Source organism: Dermacentor silvarum, chromosome 1 (assembly GCF_013339745.2).
Source record: "Dermacentor silvarum isolate Dsil-2018 chromosome 1, BIME_Dsil_1.4, whole genome shotgun sequence".
NCBI lineage: Eukaryota > Metazoa > Arthropoda > Arachnida > Ixodida > Ixodidae > Dermacentor > Dermacentor silvarum.
Window position 1 is genome coordinate 207750473 of NC_051154.1, and position 18829 is coordinate 207769301.

The window sequence follows — 18829 nt, forward strand, 5'->3', positions numbered from 1 at the left end:
CCCTCCAAGATGTCTACGCCACTCGCAACAGGGGCCACTACGGCCAGACAGCGCCTCTCTCACAGACACAATCAGTGCGACGCTAACGCAATATTTACTGACGCCGCACTCGATGGCGACCGCATGGCTCTGGCCTGGTACAAACCCTCGACCGGTGAGGCCAGGCGCTATATTTGTACACTAAACTACGCGACACCTGCACAGGCAGAACTTTTGGCCATCTGGACCGCCTTACAAGACAATGCAGCGCCATCCATCATCTACACCGACTCATTCGAAGCATTAAAAGACATTGAGGACCCCAGTGTGGAAGATATCACTGCTCTACGCATCCGTCATACTCTACAGCACAAGCAGAAGAATGGCATTGACGTTAGGGTCGCCTGGACGCCGGGACACGTGGGGGCCCAGGGGGGAGGTAACGAGGTGGCGCATGGTCTTGCCACCTCACAATCTGGAGTTTTACCTTTTCGTCTCCAACCTCTCCTACGCGGGTCTCCCGACCTTGGTGAACACCCCTATGCGGATTTGCCGCTGAACTCTCATTTCAAAATGCCACGAATACGTCGCTTCCTCAAGTACGCTAACAGGGAGAGACTCAAACATCTCACTCCTCCTCACATGTTTAAGGACCTCGCCCTCAGCAGATCCCAGGAAATATTTATAAATAAAACACTTGCCAACACAGCTACTACCCCAGACAGAATTCACAAATGGCAGACAGTGGCTGACCAAAAGAAGGGCATTGACGACTCTGCCCCCCCCCCCCCCCCCCAATATGCACCTTCTGCCACTCCGTATGCGAAGCCAACTTGCAGCATCTCATTTTACACTGTCCCACGTTAAATATGTATCGAGACGACAGCAATATCTTTCTGCGTTGCCACATTGAAGCTTTACAGACCGACATTCTCGAAAACCCCGATCACCTGGTAAAATTAGCCCACTTCGGCGTTGCTAGCGGCCTGGCTCGCGCGATTCAGTGGGTGTCTACCTCTCCTCGTATGTCCCTCCTCCCCCACCAGCGACCTTCGGTCCTCCCGTTTCTTAATAAAAGAATTCATTCATTCATTTATATAAAAACGTTGGGAGGCGAGAAGGTGGTAAAGACTTCCGACGCTGCTCGAAAAGTGTCTCGTTCTGATGTCGTCGAAAACCTCCGAGCCGGCCCCAGAGGCACCGGCAACAGTCACCAACGCAGCGCGCGTTCGGTGCGAACGCGGGGAAAACGCCGACAGCTTCGACAACAGTTCTGCGCGTTGCTGGTGCTGCTGCATGTCCAAGTTTACATAGCTGATAAAACTACTATCCTTACTCCGTATAGCTCTCTACTAATTTACTATGGCAATTGATGCTTCGCCTTTACGGTGAAACTGCGACAATTTTTATATAAATAGGTATTTGGTGCCGCAACTAAACGTCGGCTCCCCTCCCTCCCTCCCGTTCCCCCACGGCCTTTCGCGCGACGGAAGTAGTCGCGTTTGCACTATATATATATGGTGATTGTAAAGGAGGAAAGAGACGCGTAATTCTGCAGCCCTTCAGGGAGCACCGCGCAGAACGCGCGTTTGCTCTCCGCCGTGCGTTCGCTCCCCGTGAAAGCGCGTCCCTCGCGCCCTTTGACTCGCACATACAGCATACGGCGCGCGGCGACGATTTCATCGCCGTTGGCGTCATACGGAACCTCGCGGCGACGACGACGCCGACGGCAGAAATCCGCTTGGAGTGTCTATGTAATTGCTATCGCAATAAAAAATCCGGCGACCATGCTCAGGAATTCTGGACGTTGTCCCTATACCATTCTGTGGAACTTCACGGCAATGCACAAGCGTAACTGAATTGGGAAATCTTTTAGAAAATTAGGTTTCAAAATATCGGCCGAGTATCAAGGTTCAACTGATTGCGCCGAGAGGATATCCCCTTCTCACAACATATGCATTTATGGCACTTTGTCGGAACATTGGTGGTGCGTTAAAGCAGCGTTTTCGTTATTGCAGATGGAGTTGGAACGGTAATGGCCGAGCAAGTTTCATTCAGTCTTTTTGCCCGCGCAAGTTGGCAGCATGGAGGGAGAGGGTGTGTATATGCGTGTGCGCGCGTGTTTGTGGTGTATGCGTGTGCAAGCATACGCGCGTTTGTGCGTGCATGCTTGGGCGCGCGCGTGTGCGTGCGTGCGTGCGTGCGAGCGTGCGTGAGTGCGTGCGTGCGTGCGTGCGTGCGTGCGTGCGTGCGTGCGTGCGTGCGTGCGTGCGTGCGTGCGTGCGTGCGTGCGTGCGTGCGTGCGTGCGTGCGTGCGTGTGTGTGTGTGTGTGTGTGTGTGTGTGTGTGTGTGTGTGTGTGTGTGTGTGTGTGTGTGTGTGTGTGTGTGTGTGTGTGTGTGTGTGTGTGTGTGTGTGTGTGTGTGTGTGTGTGTGTGTGTGTGTGTGTGTGTGTGTGTGTCTCGGGGAAAACATTTTGTTCAGACCACTTTACACTTGGGCACCCTCCGAAAAAAAAAAGTCGACAGATCCCACATACTGTAGTAATCGATGTTTTGCGAAGCATTGTGCGGCGAACTGTCTATTTCGCATCGCTTGACGTGCTTCCAAGCGTATTTCATGTGTTTCATGACCTACGTGATACGCATGTCATGATATTCATGTGATGTCCTCTTTCATATGTTCGTCATAGACACTTGTACTATGCCAATTTTAGTACCTACCAAGTTAACGAAACAATCATGAGAGCACCAAGACGTAGGCGGCTGTTTCATGACCTACATGTCATGAGATTCATGCAATGACCTATCATTTATGTTCGTCATACACTCTTATGCTATGCCAATTTTGGTGCACACAAACTTAACGAAACGTCCATGAGAGCACCAAGACGAAGGCGGCTAGATAGATAGATAGATAGATAGATAGATAGATAGATAGATAGATAGATAGATAGATAGATAGATAGATAGATAGATAGATAGATAGATAGATAGATAGATAGATAGATAGATAGATAGATAGATAGATAGATAGATAGATAGATAGATAGATAGATAGATAGATAGATAGATAGATACCCTCAAAGTGGCGAATGTTCGCCAAGAAATGATTTAGATACACTGGCTACGTGCCTGTCTAGACATGGGCACGCCCGTCAGTGCCAGAGTTCTCTGGGGTACGTTCTGTTTGAACGTTATTTATTGTAGCCAAAGGTAACCCGTCCCGGGTACGCCTTACATAATTACTTATCAACTATACAACAACTGCGTTGACAGAAAGCGTATATAACTGCGCTACAAGTGGCCGCTGCTGCAGGTGTGCTGATGAACACGTCACTTTGCAAAGGCGCTCCTAAAATGACTGAAATTCATTCTCGACACTGGTCATCATCGCTGGAGTCCTTTCGGCGGCAGTCTGTGGAAGTCTCCTTGGCACACCGCTTTTTCCAGGCATCGAAATGGTCAGCCATGGCGTACATATTGGTTGGACAATATGTACGCCATGGTATAGCCATATGTACGCCAATATGTATAGCCTGGGTGACATATTGGTTGGCCTCTTCCAAAACGTCAATCAGATCACGAGCCTGCATTCGCTCCTGACGGGTTACGAGCGTAACGGAGAAACCGCCACGCCCAGCGCGACCTGCGCGCTGTACTCGATACAGGTACTTTCCTATGTTTAAAGGATAGTCGTAGTTGAAGACATGCGTCAGATATTCGACGTCCAACGCCCGAGATTCAAGGTCGGTGGCGATCAAGATTGACACTTTGCCGCTCCGAAAGTCATCGAGTGCTCGCTGCCGGTCAGAAGCCTCCAAGCATTCGTGGATGCAGTCGCATTTAAAGCCACCCAGAGTCAAATCACCCGTCAGGCTTTCCACCCTGTCACTTTTACACAAGAAAATGACTGTCTTGTCGCCTGGCACAATGTGGTATTCAAGAAATTCCCACAGATGCTCTGGCTTTTCACTCTCGTCACACAAGACGACTTTATGAGTTACACTCGAAGGGGTTGTCTCGAAGGGGTTGTCTCTTCTGACCTGGATCTGTGCACAGCTGGAAACTTGGCGCTCCCGAGCACTGGCATCACATGTTCCAGCGTTTTGGCCGACTTTGAGTGCTCCTGCCGGCGGCTTAGTAACTGCGTTCACGTCAGTGAAGTTCTTATCAAGTCTTCGGTCGCATTCGCTCCCGCGGTCGTCAAGCCGGGTCTCCCTCATCGGCCGCGAAACTGAAGGGACGTACGTCTTGTCAGAGCTAACAACATCTTGTTTCGCCGTAGCGCTATTTGCTGCCCGAGGCATGGCTATACCTATAACGTAAGGCGGATGAGGCGTTGAAAATTGCACGCTGATCCACGAACGAGCCGACAACCTGCCTATACTAGCTGGAGAAGCAGGTGCGCCGACTGACCCGTACGTCTGGAGCGTGGTTCACCCCTTCTTCGCGTTATGACCGAAAAATGGCGCTTTTCATCGGTTTGCAGCAGCCGCCGCCGACAGACCTCCCAGACAACGACGACGACGACGACGATGATGATGATGATGATGATTTATTGGCATCCCCTTTGAAACGGGGCGGCGACAAATAGTCACCTAGCCTGCTTGATTTAATCAGGTATACTATACATGTTCTTTATCTAGCATTTTTGTATACCTCTCATTATTTTTCTTTTTCAAAAATTTACCTTGTACCGCTACCTATGATTTTAAGAGATCAGGTCGTATCCATCTTCTCCCTGCTTTTTTTCCACCAGTACTCTAATCGTCTCTTGCTGATCTCTACGGCTGATCTGTTGATGTTTCCTTCCACTTTAAACCCAAGCGCTTCTGGGAGTTGCACGTTACCTATGGTTCTCGCTGGGTGGATCCTGTCGCATTCCATTAGGATGTGCTGAGTGGTCTCTGGATCTTTACTGCAGCATACACATGCCTCATCTAGTTCCGAATATTTGTTCCGGTATGTTCTGGTCCTTGGGCAACCGGCTCGAGCCTCAAATAGCAAGGGACTGCCCTTTGTGTTATCGTACAGATTTTCTCTTCTAATTTCTTTCTTCTCATTCTTGTAAATGTCCATTGTCCTTTTTGTTTCCATTTTTTGCATCCAATTCACGGTCTCCATTTCTCTCACTTTCTTTCTGATGACTCCTGGTTGTATATTTACAGTTTCGATTATCCTGTACTTGGTTGCCAACTTCCTTGACCTCTTCCTCCATTCTGTGTCCACGCTTTTCATGTAGAGGTACTTGTGCACTTTTGCCGCCCATTTATTTTCATCCATGTTCCTGAGCCTTTCTTCAAAACTAATTTTGCTCTGTGCTTCTCAGACTTCAAAAGAGGCCCAACCTATGTTACCGTGCACTGCCTCATTTGTGGTATTACCGTGGGCTCCCAAAGCCAACCGGCCTACTGATCTTTGGTTAACTTCCAAACCCGACAAGATATCCGATTTTAAGCATATAATGGCATTTGCGAATGTTAGCGCTAGCACCATTAATCCTTTCCAGATTCCACGCACCACCTCATACTTATTGTGGCCCCACAGTGCTCTGTGTTTCATTATTGCTGCATTCCGCTTCCCCTTTATTTTCAGGTTATCTTGTTGGTGGCTTCAGCAATTCTTTCCTTCGCTTATGTGTACGCCGAGGTACTTATATTGCTTCACTATGGGTAATACTTGCTGTTGAATTGAAACCACGATGTTACTCGTCTCTTCATTAAAGATCATAATTCCTGATTTCTCTGGCTAAACTTAAGGCCTAGATTTGTCGCTGCATTCCCACAGATATTCGCAGGTATCTGTAAGTCTTTTTTATTGTCCGCTAGTAGCACAATGTCGTCGGCGTACATCAGTCCAGGGACCTTCTGTTGCACCATTTGTCAATTACGCATAGGATAAATCAAAACCTAATTCGCTGTTTTCCAGTCGTCTTTCTATACCCTTAACGTAAAGCGTGAACAAAAATGGTGGCAGAGGGCATCCTTGCTTCAATCCTTGGTAAATTCCCACCATTTCAATTCCTTTTCGACCTTCCCATACCACTTGTACTTCGTTGTCTCTATATATCTCCCTCAGCAGCTCCACGAAATCGTCATCTATGCCTTCGAGTTGAAGAATATCCCACAATTCCCTGTCTACGTTGTCATAAGCTCCTTCAATATCTAGAAATGCTATCCATAAAGGTCTTTTCTGAGCTACTGAAATCTCTATGCACTGAGTTAGTACAAACATATTATCCTCTAAGCGTCTGCCTGGCCTGAACCCATTCTGTAGTTCCCCAATACGTCGGTTTTCTCCACCCACTTCGACAGTTCTAATTTTATGGCTTGCATTGCCATTCTATATATCACCGACGTTACTGTAACTGGCCTGTACGAGCTCGTCTTATCCTTATCTCCTTTGCCTTTGTAGATGTGATTCATCTTGCTTTCACGCCATCCAACGGGAATTTTCTTTGTTCTAATCACTTACTCTATGGCATTAGTCAGCAGTGCCTTGCTTTTTGGACCGAGGTTTTTGATTAGCTGTATTGGGATTTCATCGGGTCCTGCTGCCGTGTTGTTAGGGACATTTTCTGCTGCCTTTTTCCAATAAAAGCTTTCTATGCTAAATTTTGATATCTCTGGCCTCTCTGCTGTTGCGGGATCTGTTGTCTGAACTACGCTTTTTCTCGTGCCGAAGTTATCCCTAATAACGTTTGTGATGTACCGCATCGCATCGTCTCCTTCGTAGATGTTACCGTCTTCATCCCTTATAGACGCGCGCTACTCTGGCACCACCTGGCGCGTCTTGCGTGACACTACGCTATACAGGGTGTCCCAGCTATCACGCAGCACGATTTTAAAAAAGAGGAACGGCGTTAGGCGAAGCAAACCTAGTGTGTATTGTTTCCAGTACAGTGGAGTTGCCGCTAGTAATTTTTTCGTTACTGAGATTTAGTTAGGTAATTGTAATTAATTATCTAACTCGAGAAGTACTGTCCTAATTATCAAAGTGTCAATGAGAAAGTTGTAGAGCAACATGAAAAACTACCGATACAGCTTTCTGTTTCTGACTACATGCTAGATAAAAGTGTTTTTCCGAGCGTGAAAGAAGCCCGCAATGCAAGCAAAGTGCCTCGAGTGGCCAGTCGCGCGGCAATTCTGCATGTATTCGCGGGCTTCTTTCATGCTCGGAAAAACACTTTTCGAGCAAGACACTGTCGTGATGCGGCCGTTTTGTCTTGCCGGCGCATCAATGAATTGATGAGCCGGTAATTGAATTCCAGCGGAATTATCGCGCTATAGAGATCCTTCTATAGGGACACTTATTCGATTTGAATATTTTGCTATCGGTAGTTTTGCTATAAGGCGATTTGCAATCGATCGAATTAATGTCATTCTCTCAGTATTCTCGGAATCTTTTTCTTTAACCTTCAGCCAATGTTTGTGCATGACCTCGTTGGCTCACGCACGTGCTCTCGGCCCCAATAAGCAAAACTACATCGGTACCGCAGCTATGCGGTCAGCGTTCCAGTTCGCTAATAGTGCGCACTATAGAACCTTTCGATTGTCCATCCTGTCGCAACGTGTGTCGCCATACAATTTTGATGGTTCGCTGCTCAATAAATTCACAGTGCACCATTTGCCACAGCTAATGGGGAACAGCCTGACCACATACTTGCAGTGGCAGCCATAGGGAAGAACCGGCGACAGTTATCTGATCGCTGCAGCCACGAGAGTTGCGCGCTCTGTACAGCGCGACCGTAGTTCAGCCGGCCAGGATAAAAGAGCCACGGACTCGATATTGCAAATGTACTACAGGCCCGAGAGCGTTACGACAGCTACTTCGTTCCCTCCAGGACCGATATAAAAGCAAGACTATACTCTATCCAGCTGTCTATATCTATCCATTGAATACGGACCGAGCTTGGTGGACTTAGCTTGTTCATTTCTGGCAATGGATTGTTAACTATAGCTAAGCGTATTTACGACCGCTACCCACTCACACAAAGCGCGCTTAACCACCACGCCTGGACTTGAGGCCACTCTGCTGGCCATGTGGCCAGAAGAATGGTGTGGCAGAAGAGCGGTATACTGACATAGCAGAATAGTACTAAAGGGGTAGTGACACAAAAAGTTTCTATACCGCTTTTCGCATTATTCGATATGTCCGTCCGTGTCTAACCTCTGTCCCTCCAATCTGGGTCACATTGTTGGTCCGAAACCAGGTTCGAAGCCAACCATCTCTCCAACTTGGGTCTAAATTCCGAACAAACAAGGTTGTCTTTTTTGAGTTCTCTCTTCAATGACAAAAAAAAAATGCTTTACAATTTTTCGACAAGGCGATCACAATGCGGCTTCAACTACTGCACCGACCCAGGCATAAGTGATGCCATGTGACCCCCCCCCCCCCCCCCCTGTTATTGTGACGTTCACAGGCGACCAGTAGAAACTCTATGCCAAGACATCTGGCACACTTTTTCAATTTGTGACATTAAAAGATGTTATAATTCATGATTTGTTGCATGCGTTCGAGTAATTGAGGCGTCACACCGTGATTGTGAAGTCTGTGGCTATCTAACGGAGCAAAAGAAAAGCGAAACAAAATGTTTGGCTGCCGAGGTGCCATGGCTGCCGAGCCGACAGCCATGGCACCTGAACATCGACGAACAGCGGGGAGTTGTAACGGAGTAAAAATTAAGTGAACAGGATAGACCCGATCGTGCAAAAGGCTCCGGCAGCCATGTACTCCGGGTATCGCGTTTCAATCGCTGATCACTGTATGTACATACGTGTGTAGAAGCAGACAGATAGCAAGCCCCAGCGCATGCTAACAGGTGCACTGAAGGTTCTGGTTGCGCTGCATTTTGCGATACGCTCGCGATCAGGACTCGTCCATTAGACACGGTTAAGGGTACCGTGACCCGCCGTGGTTGCGCAGTGGTTATGGCGTTGGGCTGCTGAGCGCGAGGTCACGGGATCGAATCCCAGCCACGGCGGCCGCATTTCGATGGGAGCGAAATGCAGAAAACACCCGTGTACTTAGATTTAGGTGCTCGTTAAAGAATCCCAGGTGGTCCGGAAATTTTCCGGAGTCCCCCACTACGGCGTGCCCCATAATCATATGGTGGTTTTGGCACGTAAAACCCCATAATTAAAAAAAAAAGGGGGCACCGTGGTCTGTCGGACAAAGTCCAGAAGCCTGAGCAGCGTCTGCTCAGCTCTTCCTCTTAATAAAATGCAAAAGCGTTTAACTATGCAGGCTGCGGAACGATGGATACACTGCAGGGGACATCGCTCCAATTTCCACTTGACAAGCAGTATTCTGCGCAGGTGCGGTTGTGTTGCGAATTAGATGCTAAGGAGAGCGAGTCGGCTCATTCTATTCATGTGCGCGACGTGACAAAATAAAAATAACGGAGATGGAGAGAGAGAGAAAAAAGGGGCCATAATAAGCGCATTCTGCGCATCTTTTCAATTAAGGCCTTGAGTTACACGATGACGGGTAATTACCCTGCGTTGAATAATGCGCGTACCTTCATGGCTTCCTTTTGCGCCTTGCCTGCAAAATCGATTTTCGAGCAAGCGTCATCATCATCATTCATTAACCCTTTTCCTCCCCGTCCCTTTTCCCCAGTGTAGAGTAGCAAGCAAGAGCAAGTTACAGCTCAGGCCGACCTCTCTGCCTTTCTGTAAATAAATTTCTCTCTCTCTCTCTCTCTCTTCGAGCAAGCGGAACGCCGATCAAATCGTTGCATAAACTTTTTTTCTTTGTAAAGCAAATATTTTTGTAAATTCCTTTTAGCTAGTTTCCTGTTGAAGCCAACTCGGGCAATGCCCCGATTTCGCAACCTGCATTTTCTGGCGGGTGTTCTTGGCCGTTTGTCTGTGTCGCCACAGACAAGCGGCCATCTACAACGCCCTGAAAATTTTCTTAATAAAGCTGTTTCCTCCTCCTCCTCTGCCAGGGCGGGGGGGGGGGGGGGATTCTACGCGCACGTGACGGTCGTATATATAGTCTCCAGTATCTATTAGTGGCGATATGACTCGCTCAAAATCGAGGGTAAACGATATCTCGATCGCGTGCAAGCAAAGTGAGGTCTCTACCAATAAATGTTCACATTACCAAATCGTGGCTCATATCCACGGGCAGCGATATGCGCAACTCAATGCGCACACGTCATCATTCCTATTTACTTTTCGTGCATGATCCCCATAAATCAGCCATCAGAACATAAGGTTGCTCCGTCTGACAGCTTGCCGCACACTGAAGGAATTGAGTAGACAATTGAAACATTGTCATGCTTTATTTGGCAGCCTTGCCTGCTGTCGATGCATGGCCGAGGACACGGTTTAGCAAGTTTTTATTCAGGCTAAAAATATAAGGCGTAAACCTACAGTAGCATCAAAACCAAACGTTGTCGGTCTATCTCCCGACGTGTTCACGGCGTTCAAACTTCGGCACGAGTGTTTCGACAGTGACGTTGAGGACCTACGGAGCGATCAGGCAAGCAGATTACTGGCTGAAGGCCATCGGCCAGTGATCGGCTTACCTGGTCGCCAAAGCTAGCCTACATTTGTTGTGGCCAGATGCGAGTGCACATTCCTATAGCAGTGCGAATTAGGTTACACTTATAAAGTCTCAATGAGAATTCCAGTTGACATTAAGAGAAAAAAAAATGGAGCTGGCCAGGCCACGTAATGTGGAGTATCAGAGTTACAGAATGGGTTCCAAGGGAAGTCGAGGACGGCAGAAAACTAGGTGGGGGTGATGAAATTTGGAAATTCGCAGGCGCAAGTTGGAATCAGTTAACAACTTATTAACTTATAGGGTTTTACGTGCCAAAACCAGTTCTGATTATGAGGCACGCCGTAGTGGGGGACTCCGGAAATTTGGACCACCTGGGGTTCTTTAACGTGCACCTAAATCTAAGTACACGGGTGTTTTCGCATTTCGCCCCCATCGAAATGCGGCCGCCATGGCCGGGATTCGATCCCGCGACCTCGTGCTCAGCAGCCCAACACCATAGCCACTGAGCAACCACGGTGGGTAAGTTGGAATCAGCTAGCGCAATACAGGGGTAATTGGAGATCGCAGGGAGAGGCCTTCGTCCTGCAGTGAACATAAATATAGGCTGATGATGATGATGACAAAGTGTCCGAGAGAGCTTCGCTTTGAAAAGAAGGGGAAATTGAGAACAGATTTTAAGAGGTCAGTCACGCCAACAGTCCCAGGGTTTTAAAAAATGCTAGGCGTGGGCAAATATTGGACATTTCGATTGCGAATCGAGTAGTATTTGCTATTTGATTCGATAATTTATTGTTCGAATTAGGGATAAAAGGACTCATTGCAGTCTTGGGGGTTGAAAAAATTTCACCGACGATTACGATACTCCCTAATGCGGAATTTGAGCGCAGCTGTATACGTGTTTTCATTTTGTGATATATTGAGGCATCGCACCGATCACCGCACCGATTGGCAGAGCCGCGACGCACGGCGCCGTATACTATATGGACCGGCCATACAGTTGCCGCTTCCCGGCAGCTGCAGCTTATGTAACCATAATCTTTACCGGGAAACGCTTGCGGTGAACATTATATATATATATATGCGGGAAGGCGAGCTTTCTGGTTCTTCTTTTTCTTTCCCCCGCTCGGCCGGCGCCGCCGCTGTAGCGGATGCGTACACGGCGCGCTCCTCTGGCGCCATCTCGTAGCGGTCGTGGCCCGCGTCTTGCGCGGCACTACGCTTTTCTTCCCACGCTCCACTCCGCGTTCGCTTTTATCTTTCGCCGTGCTCGTTCGCTCGATTACGCTGAAGGACAACGCCGACGCTTGCCGCAGCAACGGACGCTTAAGAACTGCGCTCTGAAACACCGATGCACGCGGGCATTGTTCTAAATGATTCCACTGCAGGACAGCTGCCGGATGCTGCACAAAGGCATCAGTTACTCAGCGAGCGCAATTGGAGCAGTCAACTTCTGTATAAGATCGCTTCCCGTCATTTAGTAAGAATGCTTCACCTTTGGGTAGCCTATGGATTTGTTGTCTCGATTTAGGGAAATCATTTTTTTTATATTCTTTACTAGGAAAATATTGCCTCCTTGAAGCCGACATGCAGTGCTGCATCGCAGTTGCCTCCTTCAACGACACTCGACGAGCACAACACTCACTTCGACGAAGTAACACATTCATATATTTTTGTGCATGTGGTGACGTGCTGTTCTCTTGTTTCATTATTGTCATTGTCATAGCGCTTCACATAACTGAAGTTAATAATTTACAAGTTCCTCTCTTGAGCGTACATCCAGTTGTGGTCGGCATGAATGCATGAAACAATGTTAACATGCCATTTTTATCACGCAGACTCCACGCTAACGAGCTGTATTTCACTTTGTTTATAAATCGAAAAATACTCCGTATTCGACTCGATATTCGTATGTCGCTTTCCTCCGATATTCGTATAGGATTTGATTCAGAAGTTTGATTATTCTAAAACTCCATGAAACACTCGATCTGCTGCGGCCAGCAGCAGTTACTTAAGCCGTGCACTTTGTTTGCTTCGATCGAAACTTGGGCCGGCACGTAGGTTTGAGAATAACGCAGCGCGTGTTGTATTTAGGTACTTTATTAGCACTCGGGGCAGAATGGCGAAATGACTTGCCCGATCTTTTGCAAAACTGTCGGATGTTACGTGAAATCGTGTATACGACGAATAAGACATTCATGAAGTCAAGGGTTTGTCGAAACCTCGTCCAGTCGGAATTGATCATAGACAAAGGTGAAAATGGATGCCAATAAAAGCAACAAAAAGTACAAGACGTTTCATTTGATTGTGGACAAGGCTCCCAAGTGGTAGACTAAATGTCTCGTATTTTTGTTGTTGTTTGTGGTCGGCGTAAACTGACAATGACACATTCACCTTTGACCACTAACACATTCAGTTCACTTGCGCAGTTCCCGGGGAACGCTGAAATGGAAATTCTGATCAATGCTAGCTGTAAGAGCACGCTGAAGGTCAGGGTCCCTCCTATGTGCAAATATTGCGAGCGCCATAGGAGACGACTGTAATGCCTCCTCGAGAAAATAAGATTTGTGTGATGAAATCTGCGATGAGCCATTCAGAATGGCTTCTCTTGGAAATAGCAGCCCATCTTATGATGTCATCTGTGTCGACACAATGACGAAAGTCATATTTCATTACGATTCTTTTCTTTCGTCGCTTTCTTTTTTCATCATCCGCTGTGTATAGCCGATCTCGGCGGCTAGGCAGCGTGCAAGCCAATGACGGAGGGCCATAAGAATGGAAAAAGGTATGAATGCTTACGTATTGTGACCATGCGTATCCATTGGAGATAAATCATACGCCGTTCCCGTGCACCTTGCACATGATCAGTGTTGGTCTCTACTCTCAAGCGGTGCTTCGACACAGCTATCACCTTCCGCACAAAAGGCGGCTCGATCTCAAGAGCAGAGGGGAGCCTCGCACTTTTGTGTTGTGCTTTCGCGGGCAGCACTGCTATGTAAGCACAATGCAAATCTTTGCAAGCCAATCTGCAGAGACATCTTCGTGAACCTCAAGATGTGTATGAACGCACAGGTGGCATCACCTGCTGCCCGCCTCTACATACGGGTCGCTGCGTCAGAGCGACTTCACTGGCTTTAGTGCGAGTTTATATTCCTTCTGTTGTCATATACTACACACGTGTCCCCATTACCTTACATCTTGTTTTGTTCTTTGTACACGTAAAAAAAAAAATCATCCGTACACAACTTATGGTATATTTGCGCTCTTGTATCTTGCACGAAAGTTGCGTTTCGCGATCTTCATGATAATATATTGTTGTTATTTCGCTCATTAACAGACTTAGCATTCGTGTTTATCGATATCAATATAAATACGCTATTGTGTATTATTTCAGCCGCATACAATGGCTTTCTGACGAGGATAAAATAAAAAGTGCTACCTGAGCCAAGGTTCTTTGGAATCTCGAACTTCGCGCCTTTGCGGCGTTGCACCCTTTCACGGCAGATGGCGACGCTGGTCCGGTGAGCTTAAAGGTGAGCTTGGAGTCACGCGGGACGCGCACGGGGGGCGGGGGGGACCGCGCAGGTTTTCGCCGATTTCGCTCATAAACGGAAGGTGCAAAACACGCTGCGAGATAAAGTTTACTGCAATGTTGTTTATCTTTGCAAGCCAGTTTCACGATCACTAAGTCATAGCTGCACGGGCAGGAATTTATTTGAAGTCACTGGCCGAACTTTTATGAGCATGTATGCTGTACAAATAAACATGCGCCGCTCGACAGAGTCACTACACTTTACGCAAATTCAAATTGCACAACTACATGCTGCTTGTCACCGCGCTTGCTGCCAATCCTGCCGATGTGCCAGTAACGCCGCTGAGCACAGCAACGGCTCAGGTGAGTTGGCAGCGAGGTTACGTCGCCGTCTTCTGAGCTACAAGTCGGAAGTTCGAATCCAGCCGGAAATAGTCATACATCTTCCCCTAAGCTCACATTTGACCTCGGACTGTTTATTATAAAGTTCGAGCGTCCTTATGAAGGGGGAAACATAAAAGTCCTTTGAAAACGTAAGCTGAGCCAAAAATGCTCTTCGTTACACCTGTCGAAGGACACAATGTTTTGCTCTCAGTCCCTGTAGTGGCAGTTTTGGGGCGTTCACTTGGCACCGACCTGTTGTTAGGTAAATAAGTAACAATAAACCACGAGTAGAGTTCACGAAACACGCTGAAATTGCGATAATTCGAGCGTGGTGCACTTGACAACACAAGTAGCCTTCTCGCTGAAGCTGAAGCTCCTCCATGCGCATTTGAGTAAAAGCGGCGGTTCCGCGTGGATGGGGAGGGGCTTTAGCTGAAACAAGCGCAGCACAGGTATAAATCGAAAAGCTGGAGGGTGCTGCCAAAGACTACCTTAGTGCACATCAGTGGCGAGTGCCAGCCGAACTTACGCGCGTGTGTGCGCGCGCGCCTTCTGTGGTGTAATACATTGTAACTCGAACGAACCGTCGTAAAGGCGCTTTAATAAACGGTAACAATATAAAACGTCAAAAGTGAGAGTCCCCGTTGTTTACTAAAGTAATAATCATGTTTGTATCACCAGCATGCATCTCCACCAGGCCTTGTGGGTAGCTAATAAATGAAAAAAAATCGCAATGGAAGTCTCAAACACCACGCTGAGAGACATCGTTCTATGGTAACGGCTGGCACCAGCAAAGGGGGGCGGCTCTTGAATCAACGTAAACAAAACTGTTAGGCCACTCCAATTAGTTGTACTTGTCTCATCACAACTTGCAGCAGGTTGTCGATGTACGCGGCATTATTCAGGTCACGGCGAAAGCCGGGCTCCAGGTTAAGCTCGTAGCCAGGACCGTACATCATAAGGAAGTGGTGTTCAGGAATGTCTTCCTCCAGCTCCTGGCCCAATAGAGCCGCGGTAACTGCGGTCCAGCAGCGTGCAGCGTTGGCAGCCGCGTAGCCGCCTCCACCGAGAAGCAGCAGCGGCAGCGCCCAGCTGTGCACTAGACGAACGCACTGCACGAATGCGTCTGGAGTCAGATTCCAAGCTCCGAGCGGATCACCGGACAATCCGTCCGCTCCACACTGACAAACAACAGCGTCAGGCTTGTACCGCTCTCTGACCTCGCCGATCACAGTTGTTACCACGCGCACAAAAGTAGAATCGCTAGCACCGCTCCGAAGCGGCAAGTTTATCGAGTACCCCCGACCCAAGCCAAACCCAATGTCATTCACTGCCCCCGTACCAGGGTAGAAACCGGGCTCGTACTGATGAACCGACACAGTCATGACTTTGTCAGTGCCTGCGAAAGCTTCCTGAACTCCATCGCCGTGATGAACGTCTAGGTCGATGTACAAAACTCGTTCGAACTTACGACGCAGTTCCAATATCCCAAGGACGACGTCATTAACGTAGCAGAAGCCAGCTGCTTCGTTTCTATGTGCGTGGTGCCAACCGCCCTCCCAATGTACAGCAACATCGCAAGTTTTTTCAGTGATGGCTCTAGCAGCTGCTAAGGTGCCACCTGCAATGTACTTCACTAGAGTTAGGAGTCGTTGTGTCGGGGCACAGTCATCGACAAGGCTGTAGTCACGGGCACGACTTACGATATCTTCTCTGTCAAGGTCTTTTGCCGCTTCGCAACACTCTAGAAAGTCGACGTAGTCAGCAGAATGGAACAGGCAAAGATCATCGCGACTGGCCACCAGCGGATCAATAACGAGCAAAGACTTCAGCAGATTGTAGCACTTGAGAAGTCCGTGGACAAGAAGACAGCGTCTACGAACGCGCGGTAACCTTTCGCACTCAAATAGATGAGCTGGACTGTGGACGTAGCCGACGCGAGTGTTTTTTGCAGTCGCCGACACACACGTTTCAGGGGCCGTGTTATGGAGAGCAGTAACAGCAGAGCCTAACTCAGGCGATTCGTCGCTCGGGATGATCATTACACTTGCTCGATCATTGTCGTCATCGTTGCAAAACAAAGTGGAATACAGGCTTTCATACATCCTGAAAGTTGAAATCACTGAACAATTGCAGGCATGTCCCTAGCAGTCAACCTTGCACACAGCCAACAAAGCGCGCTCAAATTTTAAAAAGGATTGGATTGACTTGTATCAGCTTCATAATTTTTTTCTGAAAGTTTCAGTTTCGGTTTCTTTTCTTTGCCTCTTCGAAGTAGCACGCACGTAGCCGCATCACTGTAGCCGCATGCAATTAACGGCTCCCTCAGAGTAATGGAAATCAATTACACTTATCATAGAAATTAGTGAAAAATAAATGTATCAATGGCTCTGCGTTGGCGCCATGAGTTCTTTGCGATAGTAAAACCAGTCAGAAAGTGACAGGCAAGCATTATTATTATTATTTTTTTTTAATGTTGAAAACTACATGGCACTGCCACAAAGTTCGGAGTGTGCGTTAGGTTTTGCATGACTTTCGAACTCGTGGCTTTCCATTGCTGCATGCTCTGTAATGTCGAAAGCCGTGCTTTTCACACACTGCGATGTCGCTGCTTGTCCTCAAACAATCGGAAGCGCTTGCGCACGAGCTAGCACAAGCTTAAATGCATAGGAAAAGCCCGAGTGTTCGTTCCACTGAATTGATTGTTTTATTGATTGACTGATTGATTGATTTTAGTTTGGTTTTACGTTCCAAAGCGGCGGGCCACTGAGTTGTGGATATATAGTCAAGAGCCAACCACAAAGCACCGGTTGGTATCAGGTATAACTCTCCAATCTATTAACACAAGACAGCAGGCGCCTAAAAGCCATTGTGACGGAATGTCACGTGTGGTCGTGCCATCAGCCTCATTATTCATTGAAATTCTATAAATTCTGAGATAAATTCACGTGAAAAAGTGTTTTTTTTTTCACCTTTTTCCTTCTTTTTTTTTTTTTTTTTTTCCTATTTCGAATTCTTCGAGGGCTCTTCCTGGTGCTGGTAGTCACAGTCGTGAATGAAAAGTAATGACCTCCCTCCCTTCCCCCTCTCCAGGTTTTTTTTACCAAGCCTGTCCACCCCCACCCTGCTTATCAGAACAAAAGCTAAAATTATTTTTTTTTATGAAACATACAGATACACTAGGTGACAGCCCGAACGCGTCATAAACCACACTGAATGCTGCTATAGCCGCCGGGGTGGTTCAGTCAGCTAAGGCGTTGCGTTGCTGAGCACGATGTCGCGGGCTCGAATCCCGGCCCCGGCGGCCGCATTTCGATGGAGGCGAAATGCAAAAACGCCAGTGCGCTTGCGTTGTAGTGCACGTTAAAGAACCCCAGGTGGTCAAAATTATCCGGAGCCCTCCACTACAGCGTGCCCCATAATCAGAGCTGGTTTTGGCACGTAAAACCCCAGAAAGAAGAAGAAGAATGCTGCTATTGAAGATGTTTGAGATAGAAAAAAAAATAGAAAGGCCAACGTAATTTTGTATGCCAATTTTACGTTGAAATTATCTTCACGACCAAGAGCGACAGTTATGCGAGAATGTAATCACGGACAATCAGTTGGGAAAAATTAATGCCGTCAATAAACAAAGACAGCGGCTTGGCGATAGCGAACTGCGGGAGAATTAAATGAGGTAGCTGCCCTGTGCAGATCTTCATTGCTAGGAAATTCTTAGAAATATAATTCTGGCATTTAATTCTGCTCTGGCACGTGAAACCACGTCAATCAATCAATAAACTGAAGCCACCCGTGCAGAGGGATTAAGCAACCAATTAAATTGGAGTCAATAACCAAATATTGTTGCTGGGCTGGTTGGTGCAATATAGGGAGGAACGGAATGTTTACGGAATTTTTTTTTTAAATAGCCTGTTGCAGATAACATAATGCTAGTCCTTGAACTGAGTTATTCAGAGAGGCGGACATTACTTGCACGAGAAATCGAAAGACATATTCAACTAATTTTTAAAAATAACTATTCAAGTTCTTAATTAATTACTTTATGGCACATACTGCAATTAACTAAATGTAGCCAGTCAATTTGCAAGGCGTACCCACTTGGAATAAATTTCCAGAATATACAGCAGTTTGGAGATATGCGCCATCAACCTAACCGTAAAACTTCGCTTTTGTTCCACTTACTTTTTATCAACACGCTGGGTGTTCGAGTTACTTTTGTGCTTCAATGCATAAAAGTTCTTTAATGCATTGAAGCACAAAAGTAACTCGAACACCCATGCATTTCGTCCCACACTTTGGAAAATAATATCTCGAAACCGGTGTCGTCCTGGATGTTCATTTCAAGTGGATACGTATTGCAAGCTCACCGGCTACAATTCGCAAATTGCAATGTGAGCCGTAAAGTAATTAATTAAGAAGTT

General features: G+C 47.3%; 2 protein-coding genes across 2 annotated transcripts; both read right to left on the minus strand.

The window, feature by feature from the left end:
* Positions 1-3348: 3348 nt before the first annotated feature.
* Positions 3349-4203, minus strand: LOC119436677 (probable ATP-dependent RNA helicase DDX43). Its single transcript, XM_037703642.1, has one exon. The coding sequence runs from the start codon at positions 4201-4203 to the stop codon at positions 3349-3351; it is 855 nt and encodes a 284-aa protein (XP_037559570.1).
* Positions 4204-15032: 10829 nt separating this feature from the next.
* On the minus strand, positions 15033-16591 carry LOC119436699 (histone deacetylase 8-like). Its single transcript, XM_037703661.2, has one exon. It carries the CDS (start codon positions 16511-16513, stop codon positions 15239-15241), a length of 1275 nt encoding a protein of 424 aa, XP_037559589.1. The 5' UTR covers positions 16514-16591; the 3' UTR covers positions 15033-15238.
* Between the last annotated feature and the right edge of the window lie 2238 nt (positions 16592-18829).